Genomic DNA, 15,183 nt, shown 5'->3' with positions numbered 1-15,183 from the left:
CATGTATAGTGATGCATTCTATGAGAACTTGTCTGAGACACCTCCAGGCCCAGAGGAAACCAGCTTTAAAAGACTTGAGTAATTTATAGAGTTGGGGGATGAGAAGGATGGACAGTGTGGACAGTAGAGGCAGCCTTTCCCACCTCCATTTCTTTCGTGGTTTTTTTTTAACTTATTTTTGGCTGCGTTGGGTCTTCATTGCTGCGCGAGGGCTTTCTCTAGTTGAGGCGAATGGGGGCTACTCTTCATTGCGGTGCGTGGGCTTCTCATTGCAGTGGCTTCTCTTGTTGCGGAGCATGGGCTCTAGGCACGTGAGCTTCAGTAGTTGCAGCACCTGGGCTCAGTAGTTGCAGTGCATGGGCTCTAGAGCACAGACTCTGTAGTTGTGGCGCACAGGCTTAGCCACTCCGCGGCATGTGAGATCTTCCTGGACCAGGGATCGAACCCGTGTCCCCTGCACTGGCAGGTGGATTCTTAACCACTGTGCTACTAGGAAAGTCCCCCTCCTACATTTCTTTTTGTTCCGCAGTAAAAGCCTCTCAGGTTTCAACTTCTGGCCTTTCTTTGCATTCATTCTATAACTTTTTTTTTTAATGATTCCACAATCGATAAGCCACTGGATTTGCCTGAGTCTGGACTCGCAACCTCTCTCAAACAGAAAAGAGTGGCCCAGGTGCCTGCCTTCAGGGCAGGGGGTTCCTAAAATAGGCTGAAACACAGAGTCACTTGCCTGCTCTCGGGGACCTGCCTTTGTCTTTTTTTTTTAATTTTATTGAAGTATAGTTGATTTACAATGTTGTGTTAATTTCTGTTGTACAGCAAAATGAGTCACTTATACATATATATATTCTTTTTCATATTCTTTTCCATTATGGTTTATCACAGAATATTGAATATAGTTCCCTGTGCTTTACAGTAGGACCTTGTTGTTTATCCATCCTATATATACCAGTTTGCATCTGCTAATCCCAAACTCCCAATCCATCCCTCCCCCACTCCCCGCTCCCTTGGCAACCACAAGTCTGTTCTTTATGTCTGCGAGTCTGTTTGTGTCATAGATAAGTTCATTTGTGTCATACTTTAGATTCCACTTGTAAGTGATATATGGTATTTGTCTTTCTCTTTCTGACTTACTTTGCTTAGTATGATAATCTCTAGGTCCAACGATGTTGCTGCAAATGGCATTATTTCATTCTTTTTAATGGCTGAGTGATATTCCATTGTATGTATGTACCACATCTTCTTTATCCATTCATCTGTTGATGGACATTTAGGTTGTTTCCGTGTCTTGACTATTGTAAATAGTGCTTCTGTGAACATAGGGGTGCATGTATCTTCTCAAATTATAGTTTTGTCTGGGTATATGACCAGGAGTGGAACTGCTGGGTCACATGGCAACTCTTTAATTTTTTGAGGAACTTCCATACTGTTCTCCATAGTGGCTACACTGATTTACATTCCCACCAACAGTGTAAGAGGGTTCCCTTTTCTCCACACCCTCTCCACCATTTATTATTTGTAGACTTTTGTGTGTGTGTGTGTGTGTGTGTGTGTGTGTGTGTGTTACGCGGGCCTCTCACTGTTGTGGCCTCTCCCGTTGCGGAGCACAGGCCCCGGACGCGCAGGCTCAGTGGCTATGGCTTACGGGCCCAGCTGCTCCGTGGCATGTGGGATCTTCCCGGACTGGGGCACAAACCCGTGTCCCCTGCATTGGCAGGCAGACTCTCAACCACTGCACCACCAGGGAAGCCCTATTTGTAGACTTTTTAATGATGGCCATTCTGACCAGTGTGGGGTGGTACCTCATTGTAGTTTTGATTTGCATTTCTGTAATAATTAGCAATGATGATCATCTTTTCATGTGCCTATTGGCCATCTTTGGAGAAATGTCTGTTTAGGTCTTCTGCCCATTTTTTGATTGGGTTGGTTTTTGTTGTTATGAATTGTATTAGCTGTTTGTATGTTTTGGAAATTAAGCCCTGTCAGTTGCATCATTTGCAAATATTTTCTCCAAGTCCGTAGGTTGTCTTTTTGTTTTGTTATAGTTTCCTTTGCTATGCAAAAGCTTATAAGCTCAATGAGGTCCCATTTGTTTATTTCTGCTTTTATTTCTATTGCCTTGGTAGACTGAGCTAAGAAAACATTTGTACAATTTATGTCAGAGAGTGTTTTGCCTATGTTCTCTTCTAGGAGTTTTATGATGTCTTATATTTAAGTCTTTAAGCCATTTTGAGTTTATTTTTATGTATGGTGTGAGGGTGTGTTCTAATTTCATTGATTTACATGTGGCTGTCCATTGTCCTCATTGTATATTCTTGCCTCCTTTGTCAAAGATTTATTGTCCATAGGTGTATGGGTTTATTTCTGGGCTCTGTATTCTATTCCATTGAGCCATATGTCTGTTTTTGTGCCAATACCACACTGTTTTGATTACTGTAACTTTGTAGTATTGTCTATAGTCTTGGGAGGGTTAAGCCTCCTGCTTTGTTTTTTTCCTCAAGATTGCTTTGGCAATTCTGTGTCTTTTATGGTTGCATATAAATTTTAGAATTATTTGTTCTAGTTCTGTAAAAAGTGTAATGGGTATTTTGATAGGGGTCACATTAAATCTGTAGATTGCCTTGGGTAGTATGGCCATTTTAACAATATTAATTCTTCCAATCCAAGAACATGGGATATCTTTCCATTTCTTTGAATCATCTTCAATTTCCTTTATTAATGTTTTGTAGTTCTCAGCATATGTCTTTCACCTCCTAGTGAAGTTTATTCCTAAGTATTTTATTTTTTGATGCGATTTTAAGAGGAATTGTTAGTTTATATTCCCTTCCTGATATTTCATAGTTAGTGTAAAGAAATGCAACCAATTTCTGTATGTTAAACTTGTATCCTGCTACCTTGCTAAATTCGTTTATCAGTTCTAGTAGTTTTTGTGTGGAGTCTTTAGGGCTTTCTGTATATAGAAAAATATGGAACACTTCACGAATTTGCATGTCCTCCTTGCAGAGGGGCTATGCTAATCCTCTCTGTATCATTCCACTTTTAGTATGTGTGCTGCCTGAAGCAAGCATCTGCCTTTGTCTTTAGGGTAAAGTTTGAAGCCTTCCTGGCTGGGCCAGTCTGACCTTCAGGCTCCTGTCCCACTGCTACCCTTCAGCCGTGGTGCTCTGGAAAATCCAGATGGATTGCCTTAACCTGGAGACACACCCACCCTCCCATGTACAGTGTCTCCTCTTTACCTTGGTTCAGTCTGTCCTTTCCCTGGAATGCCCTTGCTCTCTATCCTCCTGACCAAATTCTGCCTGTGCATCCACACAGGATCAGCTCAGTTGCCATCTCCTCATAGAGTCTACTTGCTTTCTTCCTATGGGACACAGCCTATCCATAGGACACTGCACACCCACTCTGGTGGCACACTGTGGATGATTCTGTCCTACTGGACAGAAGGCTGCTGGAGGGCAGGTCTTTCTGATTTGTCCCTTTTCCCCATCCTGCCAGCCTCCTAACCCCAGTCCACTCCCCGGCCTGCACAGAGAATGATCAGTAAATCTCACTGAACAAATTCCCAGGTCCTTTAGAAGCGTCCCCTAAGTCATGAATGTGCCACATTTTTCTTGGACTCTAGTAAACACCCCCCATCAGCCCCTGCAGGGCCCTCTGTCCCCCACAATCTGGTTCCCACTTGGGACATTATCACTGTCAACATAGTCAGCCTGTGGCTCTGCAGGCCACCGCCCTGGGCCCACACCTCCCAGCCACCACCCCAGAGGAGCTGGGTTCTGCAGTACACACACACACACACCCCTCATATGTCCAACCCCACAAAGTGGACCCAGCATGTCCTTGCCATGCACGCCACGCGCAAAGCCACTGTGGTCAAATTCCCCCTTGAGGCTCTGTGACCAGGATCAGCCCAATGTCTGACATGCAGATGCTAAGCTTACCCCACAGCTGTCACACCACTGACACACTCACACCAAAGTCATACGCTGCATAGACCGTGTATGGGGCAGTGGGCTGGCGGGGGTTGGGGGTGGCCTATAAGCTACCATTCAAACCAAGACACTGGGACAGCAAAAGCCAAAATCCTATCCCTAACCTGCTCTTCCACGCAGGGCAAACATTTGTACATCTGGTATACCTAGGGCCCACGTGTATTACTCACATGACATACATCAGGAGTGGGTACCACTCCTTGCACACACACAGGCTCACCAAAAACAGCCTGCAGAACATCTGGAAGTAGGGAGGCGGCCCACCTGCACCCTTCCCACGCTCCAGTCTCATCTTGCGCTGCCGCCCCCTCCATGTTCTACCCTCACACTCCTCTAAATGCTCGTGAAGACCCTCCCCGTGTGGGATTTCCCAGCACTTTAGAGCCACTGTTCTTCGGCACTTTTTAAAACCACTAGGGAAATCATGAAACCTAATGCAGAGTGATTGAGGCCATATGCTGTCAGTGTTTGCCCAGAAAGTCCCGAAGCTTCCAGCCCAGGCTTTGCAGGGAAGCCTCGTTCTGTCTGCTAAGGGAGTAGGACCCAGAAGGCCTGCGAGAGATGTCCTGATCCTCTGTGGCCAGAATCATCCCCACCTCCCAGGTACTCAGGAGCTGCCAGAGCATTTGACAGGGCTCAGTGCTGGGGGAGCAGAAGCGGGAGAGTGAAGCTGTCACGGGAAGCTCCCTTCTCTTAACTGAGAGCTGAGGCCGGCCTGTGTGCGCGATGTTGCGAGCATCCCCAGGCATCATTAGCACCAGCAGCGGCAGCAGCACCATCACCATCACTGTAACCAGCTTTCTCTCTTCCAGAGGATATACAGTATTTGATGGATGTTGGCACAATCCCCAGTCTAACACTCGCTCCCACTACCTGTTATTCCACATTAGCTTTGTTCTTTCAAGCCTTAAAGGCCCTTGGACTTCAGGAACCTCGTAACATAAGATACAAATGCCCCCTAAGAGTTCCCTCCAAAAGCCCCTGTTAGCCATTCCCGCCTCCACTGCCAGCATATGTTTAACATCAAATGTGTAGAAAAGCACTGACTACAGGGCCTGGTATGTATTAGGTGCTCAGGACATTGGGGTCCCTGTCACTGCTGCCCTGTCTGCAGTCAAGGCAGCCAGGTCTAGAGGAAAGAGTGGACTGTGGAGTCAGTTGGCCCCTTTCCCACAGTGTGACTCAGGGCAAGTTGACCCCTCCAGCCTCGCTTTGGCCTCTCTCCAGGATGGTTCTCTCTCTAGATAAGTCATTCCTTCCCTGCAGGGCTGTTATAAGAACAAAAGGAGACAAGGAACAAAAAGTGCCTGGCACAGGCTAGCACCAAGGGGGCAGTTAAAAATCTGAGTCTCCTTCCTCCTATCTCCAGCACTGGGGATGGGTCAGTCTGTCCTGAGCCAAGGGTCAGCCCTGTCTGTCGGGGTGAAGGGGCGTGGACAACAGTAAGGACCAGAGTCTTGCCCACACCTGCTCCCCCTTCTCCAGGGACTGCCCACTATGCATGTACCCAGCATGCAAGAACATTTCCAGGGAGTTTAGACTTGAGAGCCTCCTGATAAGATACAGATACCTCTCAAGAGTGTTCAATAAGCCCTTATTAGCCTGTGATGCCATCTTGGAGCTCAGGAGAGGCTCTCAGGGGAGGGAATGGTTGGAGAAGAGAAAGGGGCTACAGATGGGACAAGGGCATCAACACAGAGGAGCAAAGAAACTTGGTTTTACCATCGAAGTCTCCAGGAGGACCCCAGCTTGGTTTACCAGCTTAGTTTACCAGCTAAGTGAACAAGGCCTGAACTTGATCCCAAATGTCCTTTTTTGGCCACAATCACTGTGTCTCAGGTCTTCCTGAAATGTCTTGGTATCTGTTTGGGAACTATTAGGAGGTGTCTGAGCTCCTCTAGGGAGACCTCTTGAGGGGTCAAATTTATATAGCATATTTGTGCAAATTAGGAAGAAACACCCCTTTCTCAAGACATTCTATTGACATCTGCCAAAAAGCTGATGTAATATATACACAAGCTGTAGTGACTGCCATATGAGTGGCACCTCTAGAGTTGTGCAGTGCACAGCCTGCACAACTGTACAGAGCAGCCTCAGGTCACTGACAGCCTACTCATGTTGGACAGACTTAGGGTTTCCAGGCCTAACCTTCAGCCCTTCTCCACCTGTCTTCCAGGGGAGCCAGGCAGAATGAGTCAGCCGCACAGGCCCTGAGCATTACCCCTTTGGCACAGGGAAGCAGGGATGGGGATGGATGTGACAAGTGGCCTCCGTCCCTCTCTCCCTCTCATCTCTCTGGCCCTCTGTTCCTCATGCCTTATGCAGAGTTTCTCTTCCCCAACATGCATCCACTGTCAGTTGCTGCTTTATCAGTGACACACTAACTAGGTCCAGTGAGGTTTGCTCTGCATTGGAGAGGCCTCTGTGGCTGGCATGCAGTCCAAGCTGTTCTCTTTGCCTCGTGGACCGCGTGTCACTCTTTCTCCCTGGGAAATCACAAGTGAGGCTCCCACTGCCTAAGCCCTCAGAGCTGGGAGTGGCGGTGACCAAGAACGGTAGGCAGGGGGAGTGTAGCAGCCCAGGGCTGGCTCCCTGCTTGGCAAAGAGCAGACGCTTGCCTGACAAGGGGCTCTGTAAACAGTGAAGCACATTCCTCATGTGTGCTTCTGGCATTGAAGCGCCATTGGGCACCTAACTCAGCTTGCGTTGGTGGCCCTGAAACTCTAGGCACAGCACGGGAGAAGAGGGGAAGAGGAGCCACCAGAGGACTGGGGAGGCCACTGCAGAGCATCTGGAAGTAGGGAGAGGCCCAGCCTGAGCCCTTTCATGCCACAGCCTCATCTTGTGCCTCACCCCGCTCCTGCCACTGGAGGGTAAACTCCATGAGAGTAGGGACAAGCTCTGTTCTGCTCACGGAGTATCCTCTGGCCTATCACAGTATCAGACACATAGTCGTGTTTCAAAAACATTCCCTGAATGACTGAATTAATTCGACCCATAGGCACTGAGCACTGACTGTGGTCGAGGCACCATGCTAGGGCCAGGGCCGTAGGGCTGAGGAAAAGAGACCCAGTCCTTACCCTCATGGAACTTACAATCTAGTGAATGAGAGCTGATTTTGTGGGGTTTTTTTTTGGTTTTTTTTTTTGGCTGTACGCGGGCCTCTCACTGTTGTGGCCTCCCCAGTTGCGGAGCACAGGCTCCGGACACGCAGGCTCAGCTCAGCGGCCATGGCTCAAGGGCCCAGCCGCTCCGCGGCATGTGGGATCTTCCCGGACCGGGGCACGAACCCGCGTCCCCTGCATCAGCAGGCGGACTGTCAACCACTGCGCCACCAGGGAAGCCCTCTGATTTTGTTTTAATTCATCACAATTGTGAAAAGTGTCACAAAGGAACAGGGAACAGGGAAACCTGCTCTGGAAGTAGAAGGGCAGGGGAAAGTTAAAGAATATAGGAGCTGAAGGGGACCTTAGGTCACTCCTAGTCTAGCGTGATGGTTAGTGAGGCCAGGGCCTGTCACGGCACCTGGCCTATGGTAGATGCTCAACAGGCGTTTGTGGGTTGAATGGGTGAACGAATGAAGCCAGGTCACCGTGAGCCAGTACCTTTGACTCACTTAAACCCATGTACTGTGACCCCAGGTCCAGGGCCCTTTCTTGCCTAAGCCATCCCTACTCCTCCAGCAAGAAGACATGGGGGCCAGGCCGACTTCCCTGGTTGTCTGTCCCAGAGTCCTTTCTGCTGAGTTCCCACGGGCCTGCTGAGCCTGCCTACTACCTCAGCCTGGATCTAAAGAACACAGTCCACTCCGTTTACACTGCCTTCTACCCACAGAACATATTTAAGGGGACCCTGAGACAAACTTGCACAATTGCCTACCCCTTTTGTGTGAGGGAGGGTCAACCACTTTCCATTCTCCTCCTCTTTCACTCCAAAAAATACTCATTAATCTCCTGCCCATTGCAAGGAAAATGGATGAGCAACACAAGGAACCCAAACAGGGCCAAACTACAAAGCAGCATATTGCAGGGGAGAAAATTCAATAAACAACATTTGAAACAAATTTAATAGTACATATAACTCACTACCCACCAGGGTCTGGGCCTGTGTTGCCACATTGTACAAGAAGGCAGGTGGAGGGCTTCCCTGGTGGCGCAGTGGTTGAGAGTCCGCCTGCCGATGCAGGGGACGTGGGCTCGTGCCCCGGTCTGGGAAGATCCCACATGCCGCGGAGCGGCTGGGCCCTTGAGCCATGGCCGCTGAGCCTGCGCGTCCGGAGCCTGTGCTCCGCAACGGGAGAGGCCACAACAGTGAGAGGCCCCCGTACCACAAAAAAAACAAAAAAACAAAAAGAAAGCAGGTGGAGGGGAGATTTGCATCTCTTTAGTGAGACCAGCTCCAGGGGTTCTGCCAGTAGCTCTTTCAAATCAAGTTCAAAATGTTAACAGCCTATGCTGCATCTATAATTAGAAGGCCTTTGGATGGGAGGAGGAGTTCACATCCATCCCTATTCACAGAATGGAGACACTGAGCAGGACTGGCAGGCTTCCCTCCGCAGAAGCTGGAACCTCGGGGACCTGCCCCTGTGGGAAGTGGAGGGCTCCCTTTCCTGGGCTGGAGGAGGGGGGCGGGCTATGCAAGTGTAATGGGGATAGATAGCAATATAAAAACACCCAGATATCAACTGCCAGGTGCTGAGAAAGGGCCAAAGTGTCTGGACCTGGCCGGTGGCCCTTCCTCAAGGTCAGGGCCATGTCCTCTGGATGCTCTGTGCTTAGGTGGTGAGCGTGCTGTCGATGTGAGTGAGCAGGGGCAGCGTAGGCTATCCCAGAGTTTCACCACATCTGGGATCTTAGCATCCTCTGCTGAAATGGGAGCCAGAAGATTCGAGTTCCAAACCCATCTCTGCCTAGCATTGGCTGTGTGACCTTGGGCAAGTCACTTTCCCCCTCTTGGCCTCAGTTTCCTCACGTGTAAAACAAGGTAGCCGGACCAAGTGATTCCCAACATCCTTTCCAGCTCTGGCACAAGGAGCTGTCCCCCCACTGATAGGAATGGGTATGTGACCAGTCCCAGGCCACACATTAGCAGAATAGGTGGCCACCCAGATGGTGTGACTTTTAGATTCCAGGAGGGCTCCCCACCCCAGCCCTGCATTCCCACCACTCCTCACTCCTTCAGGTTAAGACCCCTACTGCATGCAAGAAGATGCTCAGAGAGAGCTAAAAGGTCCTTAGACATGATCCAGCCAGTGGTTCCCAGCTAGACACATGCAGAGGCTGCAGTAGGTTGCCAGGAGTGGTTTTGAACATTTCACAAAGCCTACAGGCAGTCTTCCATTACCTGTGACAAATGTCACTAAAACACCAAGGTTTTTCTTCTGCTGTTAATTAGAATTAAATTAACTCTATGTGATTTCCCAGGTTAGCGTGAGCTAATCAGAAGCCTGATTGGTTATAGGTGATATCATAGGAATTTCTAGGTCATGGTTGGTGGATAGGATGCTGCCACCTGCATCACATGGCATGTGGTCACTGGCCAAATTGCACCTGTTTAGACACCAGCACACAGTGACAGCAGTGTCTCTCAAACTGAGAGAGCTTTGTAGAGGGAGGATACCAACAAGGGCTCTTGGTGGTGAAAAGTTGGGGAGACTGATTGATTTCAACAGCCACATATAATTGATAAGGAAACCAAGGCCTGTATGTTACCTAGTATGAACATCAGTCAGAAGAGAAAGCTGTTTTCCAGCAGCAAGATGTGTAGGAATTCTGGATGGAGATCTTGGGGAACAGCTTCAATAAAGGGCCTTAACTGAGGGAGTGAGCAGAGGTGCTAGGCTATCTGAAACATGTGAGATGCCAAATACAAACTCCCCAACTTCCCTGGGTTCTCATCCTGTCCTTTTTTCCAGAATCTGAAAAAATCAACAGACGTGGACTCAAGGCTGGTCTGGGCCAGGCACTGGGCTGGGGGGAAGAGGGTAGATAAGTCCCAGTTCTGCCTCATGGGCTCACTCTGACTTTCAGTCTCCTTCTCATGAAGGCAATGAATTTGATCATCTCTGAGATCCTATTCAGCTTGGAGGGTCTTGTCTTCCAGAGTGGATGCACTCGAGGCCAACAGGGTAATTTTCTAGCTGTACTTCTGACCCTCAGCCTGGCTGGGCAGGGTTTGGGTAGGAGGTGGCAGGATGGGGCATGGAACCATAGACCAGGATCTGGCCTGGCTTTCCCTTTGCACAAGAGCCCCCAGGGAGACTCAGAGTTGGTGTGGTAGCATGGGACTCTTCCTTAGACCAGACAGTATTCTGCTTCCTGTGTGTGATGGGAGCCACAGAACCCCGGGCCACCAGGGCCCCTCACTCATTTGTCCAAGAGTATTCATAGAACACTTCTATTCTGTGCCAGGTACTGAGCTAGGGATACTGGGGCAACCAAGACAGATAAGGTCCCTGTTCTCATGAAGTTTCTAGTCTAACTTGGGGAGACAGACAGTAAATAAGTGGACAAATAAACACATCTAGATGCAAGCATGCGTGTCCCTGCGTGGCCACTGCCTTGGAGCTGCCCAAGAGCAGAGAGCAGGTCACAGGCTCCTGTGTGTCCCTGGAGCCCACTCCCAGGGCTGGCTCAGAGTTGGCCCCCACTCAGCAAACATTTGGTGAATTGCCTGGCATGAGAGAGAAAGCATACGGAAGGTGCCCAGTCCTTTTGGTTCTGTCCATGGTAGAAGCCAGCATGTACACACAAGCATCTCATTTCAATTAAACAACATTTATCGAGGGCCCATCTATGCACCAGCAGGGTCCTAAGCCCTGAGAATCTAGACATGACTAAAATCAGATCCCTGGCTCCCTCAGCTGACAGCGCAGGGCGGAGGCAGGCATGTGAGCTAACCCGGAGCCCCACGGTGCTAGGATGGTGGTGGCTGTTGGTGCGCCCAGTTCCCACCAGGGCAGGACAGGTAGTCTGGGGAGGGAACACAGCAGGAGGGAAGGACGAGGACGAGGAAGGAGTCACAGATTTATACCCAAATCCACACAGATGGATAAACAGGTGCCCCCAGAGAGAGAGAAAGAGAGAGAGAGAGAGAGAGAGAGAGACACACACACACACACACACACACACACACACACACACAAACACACACACACACACACACACACACACACACACACACACTCTCCTCTCTCTCTCTCTCTCTCTCTCTCTCTCTCTCTCTCTCTCTCTCTCTCCCTCTCTCTCTCTCTCTCTCTCTCTCTCTCTCTCTCTCCCCTCTCTCTCACAGGTGTGTACACTGACTGCCTAAGCAAGTGTAGACATAAATACCCCTGTAGGCTCAGATGCTACACAGGCCATCGTGATTAAGGCCCGTTCGTGGTGCACCAAACTGGGGAGATGTGTGGGTGAGAGAATGGCCACATGGGGGGCTTGGCACACGGGCACCCTGGGAATCGCCAGACCTTGGCCAGGGGACACCTTGAGGTGGGCGGAGCTGTAAGTCTAAACCTGAGAAGTTAGGCTGATTATTGTCTTGCTGTGCATGTCCATCACCAGAGACAGCCAATCAGCGACACACACAGACCTGCAGATCAGAGGCCAGAAGGTAGGGAATTTGACAGAAAGTTTCACTGTTAGTACTTGTGCTTACTGAGGGGTTTGAACCTGGTCGGGTCAGGACAGCGAGCTGGAAGAGGGGGAGATGCACTAGGCCTTCAGGGCAGAACTGTATCCTGTAGAAGCTGCCTGCTTCCCCATCTGGATTTTTTGCCATCAGGAGCTAACAAATGGAAAGTGTTTGGAACACACAGCTCTCAGCACATGGTAGCCCCTCAGTGAGTGGTCATCTTCCATCCCCCAAAACCATGGGAAAAGTCTGGCCTGTTCAGCTGTGACGAGGGGAACCAGGGAGACAGCCTGGAGGAGGTGGCAGGAGGGTGAACCTGGGGACGTGAGGTCACGTGCCCCATGTGAACGCCAGCCCTCCTCTCCTGCACGGGGCCCGGCCTTTGTTCATCAAGTGAGAGATGGATCCCTCCTCCAGAGATGCCTTCTGCTGAAACCTTTGAGGGTCTTGTGTATTCTTTTCATAAGAGATACTATTTCTTTGTAGTAATAATAGCTCTTATAGTGCTTTCTACCTGCCAGGAACTGTTCTATCTGCTTCATCTATAACTAATTTAATCCTCTTAACAGTCCTATGAAGTAGGGGCATTATTATTCCTGTATTACAGATGGAGGAACTGAGTCCCCAAGGGGTTTAGTAAATTGTGCAAGGTCATACAGTGAATAAGTAGTGGAAGCAGGATGGCACTAGACTCCATTTTCTGACCACTGGGCTCTGCCACCTTTCTGGAAAGATCTGGTTCTTTCTCCTTCGCCCTCACTGATACACCATGGGGCCCTGGATAAGTCCCTGCCCCTCTCTGTCTCTACTTCTTTCTCTGGGAAGCTAAAGTCCTGTCACCTGGGGGCTTCCCAGGGCTGTTGTAAGGCCAAGCTGACTGTCCATATCCATGCACAGGCTACACTGGGAGAAAATGGGCCCTGGTGCAGCCTTCTGGAGAGCAGATATCTCGAGGTGGGTGCTCTGCATCTTGCCCCCTAGAGCAGGGCAGGGTGGTAGGTCCGCTCTGAGCCCCACCAGCAGACCCGCAGTTGGACTCACAGGCCCCTTGAGGCCTCCTAGGAGGACCGGGGTTGGAGACACTAATGAGGATGGCAGGAGAGAAAACCCTTCCTCTTAAAGTAAACTCACACAGAGAAAATCATAAACTGAGCACGCAATTTGCACCCCGGCCAAGGCCCTCAGAGCTTAAACATATTCTTTTGGGCTATTTATAGTTCTGGAGAAGTTAGAATTTTCTGGGTAATGGGAGCGCTAACAGATTCCAGCTGGTCAGGGTCTGCCAAGGACTGGCAGGGGAAAGAGTGGGAACCATGGAACCTTCTGGTACAGGACTCTGCACTTCCCAGACCCTCCTCCCTGACCCAGCCTGTGCAGGTGGGACAGGAGACAAGGGCTAGAGAAGAGCCTCTTCACCAAGGGCCATAAGGTCTCTCTGTGACCTAAATGGGGGTGAGGCCAGTTGCCCGGACTCCCCTACTTCAAGACTTTCGTTTCACAGATGCTGGAAGTGAGGCTCAGAGAGGGGCAGTAATCTATCCAGTGTCACACAGCTAGTGGGGCCCAGGCAAGCTCTGGTATCCTGGCCCATGCATCAGCATTCCTGTAGTAAACCTCACAGCAAGACCTGAGAAGCTGGCTGGAGATGGTCCCTAGCGGGAGACAGTGGGAATTCAACATCCAGTGACCATATAGACAGCCCCAGCGTGGGTTCCTGGGTGGGGAAGGCACGTCCTGGGTACTCTGAGAAGAGAGCCCCACCTTACTTCCCTGGCATTCAAGGCTACCAACACCTCTTAAATATCTCCCTTGCCCCTCCCTATACAAACTCCCCCTCCTGCTACCCCTAGAACATTCCCAACTCTCATATTCCTCTGTACTCTTGTCCACACTCTTCCCACCTGGATAGCCTTTACCCCACTTTCTCTGATTAAATGCTCCCACCCCTGAAGGCCTCTCAAGTTCCCATTCCTGGTGGCTCTGTGACTTGTCCTCACTCTGAACTCCTTACTGGAGCTGAGAGCCCACCCAAGGAGGCCTGGTATAGTGGATCCTGTAGGGTGTCACCCAGATTCACGATTCAGGATGGATGAAGGCACTCCTTCCATCTCAGAGAATGCTTTCCAGGAAGGCTGGTTTATGACACCTGGTGACAGAATGGTTAAGCAGACAGCCTTGGTTCAAACAGAGATCAGCCATGTTTAGCTCCATGACCTGGGCTGAATTCCATAACTTCTCTGACAATTGTTCTATTAAGTGGGAATAACGCTGAGGCATTAGTTCCTGTCTGCTGAAGGTTTATGAGGATTAAATGAGATGATGTATGCATGGTGCTGGATATTGAGAAAGGACTTAATGGGCATTAGCTATTATAATTTACATTTAACTTCTCTGAGGTTCAGGGATAGGGTATTATTATCTGCATCAAGGGGTTGCTGGTGAGAATCAAATAAGATTGGTTGAGAGGCAGAGGGTTAAATTCCATGCTGCTGTGACCTAATACAGATTCAGGGGTCAAGTTTCCTGAGGGCTTTGCCCATCCTAGAGCTGGAGGCCTGACCCCTCCCCCAAATAGTGAGGATCACTGTATTGCTTTCCTATCACTGCTGTAACAAATTAGCACATTAGTGGCTTCAAACCAAACAAACGTACTGTCTTACATTTCTGTGGGTCAGAAGTCTGGTATGGGTCTCACAGGACTAAAGTCAAGGTGTCAGCAGGCTGTGTTCCTTTCTGGAGGTTCTAGGGGTGAATCTGTTTTCTGCTCATTTGGATTGTTGGCAGAATTCAGTTCCTAGGGTTGTGGGACTGAGGTCCCCGTTTTCTTGCTGGCTGTAAAATGAGGCCTCTGGCTTCTAGAGGCCACTGCATTATTTGGCTTGTGGCCCCCTTCCTCCATCTTCAAAGTCAGTGCAGGCAGATGGAGGACTTCTCGAGGCTACCTTTTTGGTCATCTTCTATTCATAAGGACACTTGTGATTTGGGCCCACCTGGCTAATCCAAGACACTTCCTCTGTCTTAAGGTCCTTAGTCATGCCTGTAAAGTCCCTTTTGCCACGTAAGGTAACATATTCACAGGTTCCAGTGATTAGAACATGGTGGGGGGAGGCGGGAGTGGGCATTATTCTACCTGCCACAACCACCCAGCATGGGGCAACCTCTGACCCAAAATTCCCCTCCTCCTTTTCTAGGGGGAGGTCTGTGCAGTTCCCTGTGCAGCAGGGACCTACGGCCCCAACTGCTCATCCGTCTGTAGCTGTAACAGCGGTGGCACCTGCTCCCCAGTAGATGGCTCCTGCACCTGCAAGGAGGGTAATGTGCCTTCTTTCCCAATCCCATCCCCTCAGATGTGCACAGTGCCCAGGTGGGCTGCCGGCTGAGGGGTCTGGGCTGCTCCTGCCCCATCCACCCACATGCAGGGTCGGGGAGCCTATATGTCAGGTTCCAGCCAAGGAGACCCATGCCAGGGACTTCAACAGCAGGAATGTAATAAAGGGGATTTGTTACCACAGTGTTAGAAGAGCTGAAAGGACTTACAAGGGAACATGAGCAACCCAGAAAG

The 15,183-nt window shown here is 49.9% G+C and overlaps 1 protein-coding gene across 3 annotated transcripts in view; it reads left to right on the top strand.

The window, feature by feature from the left end:
* Positions 1–15,183, top strand: part of MEGF11 (multiple EGF like domains 11) — a gene marked incomplete at both ends in the record, with an annotated part of 235,534 nt that overhangs the window by 187,688 nt on the left and 32,663 nt on the right. For all 3 annotated transcript variants that reach the window (XM_082649571.1, XM_082649570.1, XM_082649572.1), the window contains one exon: positions 14,813–14,933. In XM_082649571.1, the coding sequence (XP_082505697.1) occupies positions 14,813–14,933 (121 nt within the window). The remainder of the gene's footprint in view (positions 1–14,812; positions 14,934–15,183) is intronic.

This window comes from Grampus griseus (assembly GCF_964374135.1).
Source record: "Grampus griseus genome assembly, chromosome: 2".
Lineage (NCBI taxonomy): Eukaryota > Metazoa > Chordata > Mammalia > Artiodactyla > Delphinidae > Grampus > Grampus griseus.
Note: the sequence above shows the minus strand (reverse complement) of the source record. Positions and strands in the feature narration are given on the sequence as shown.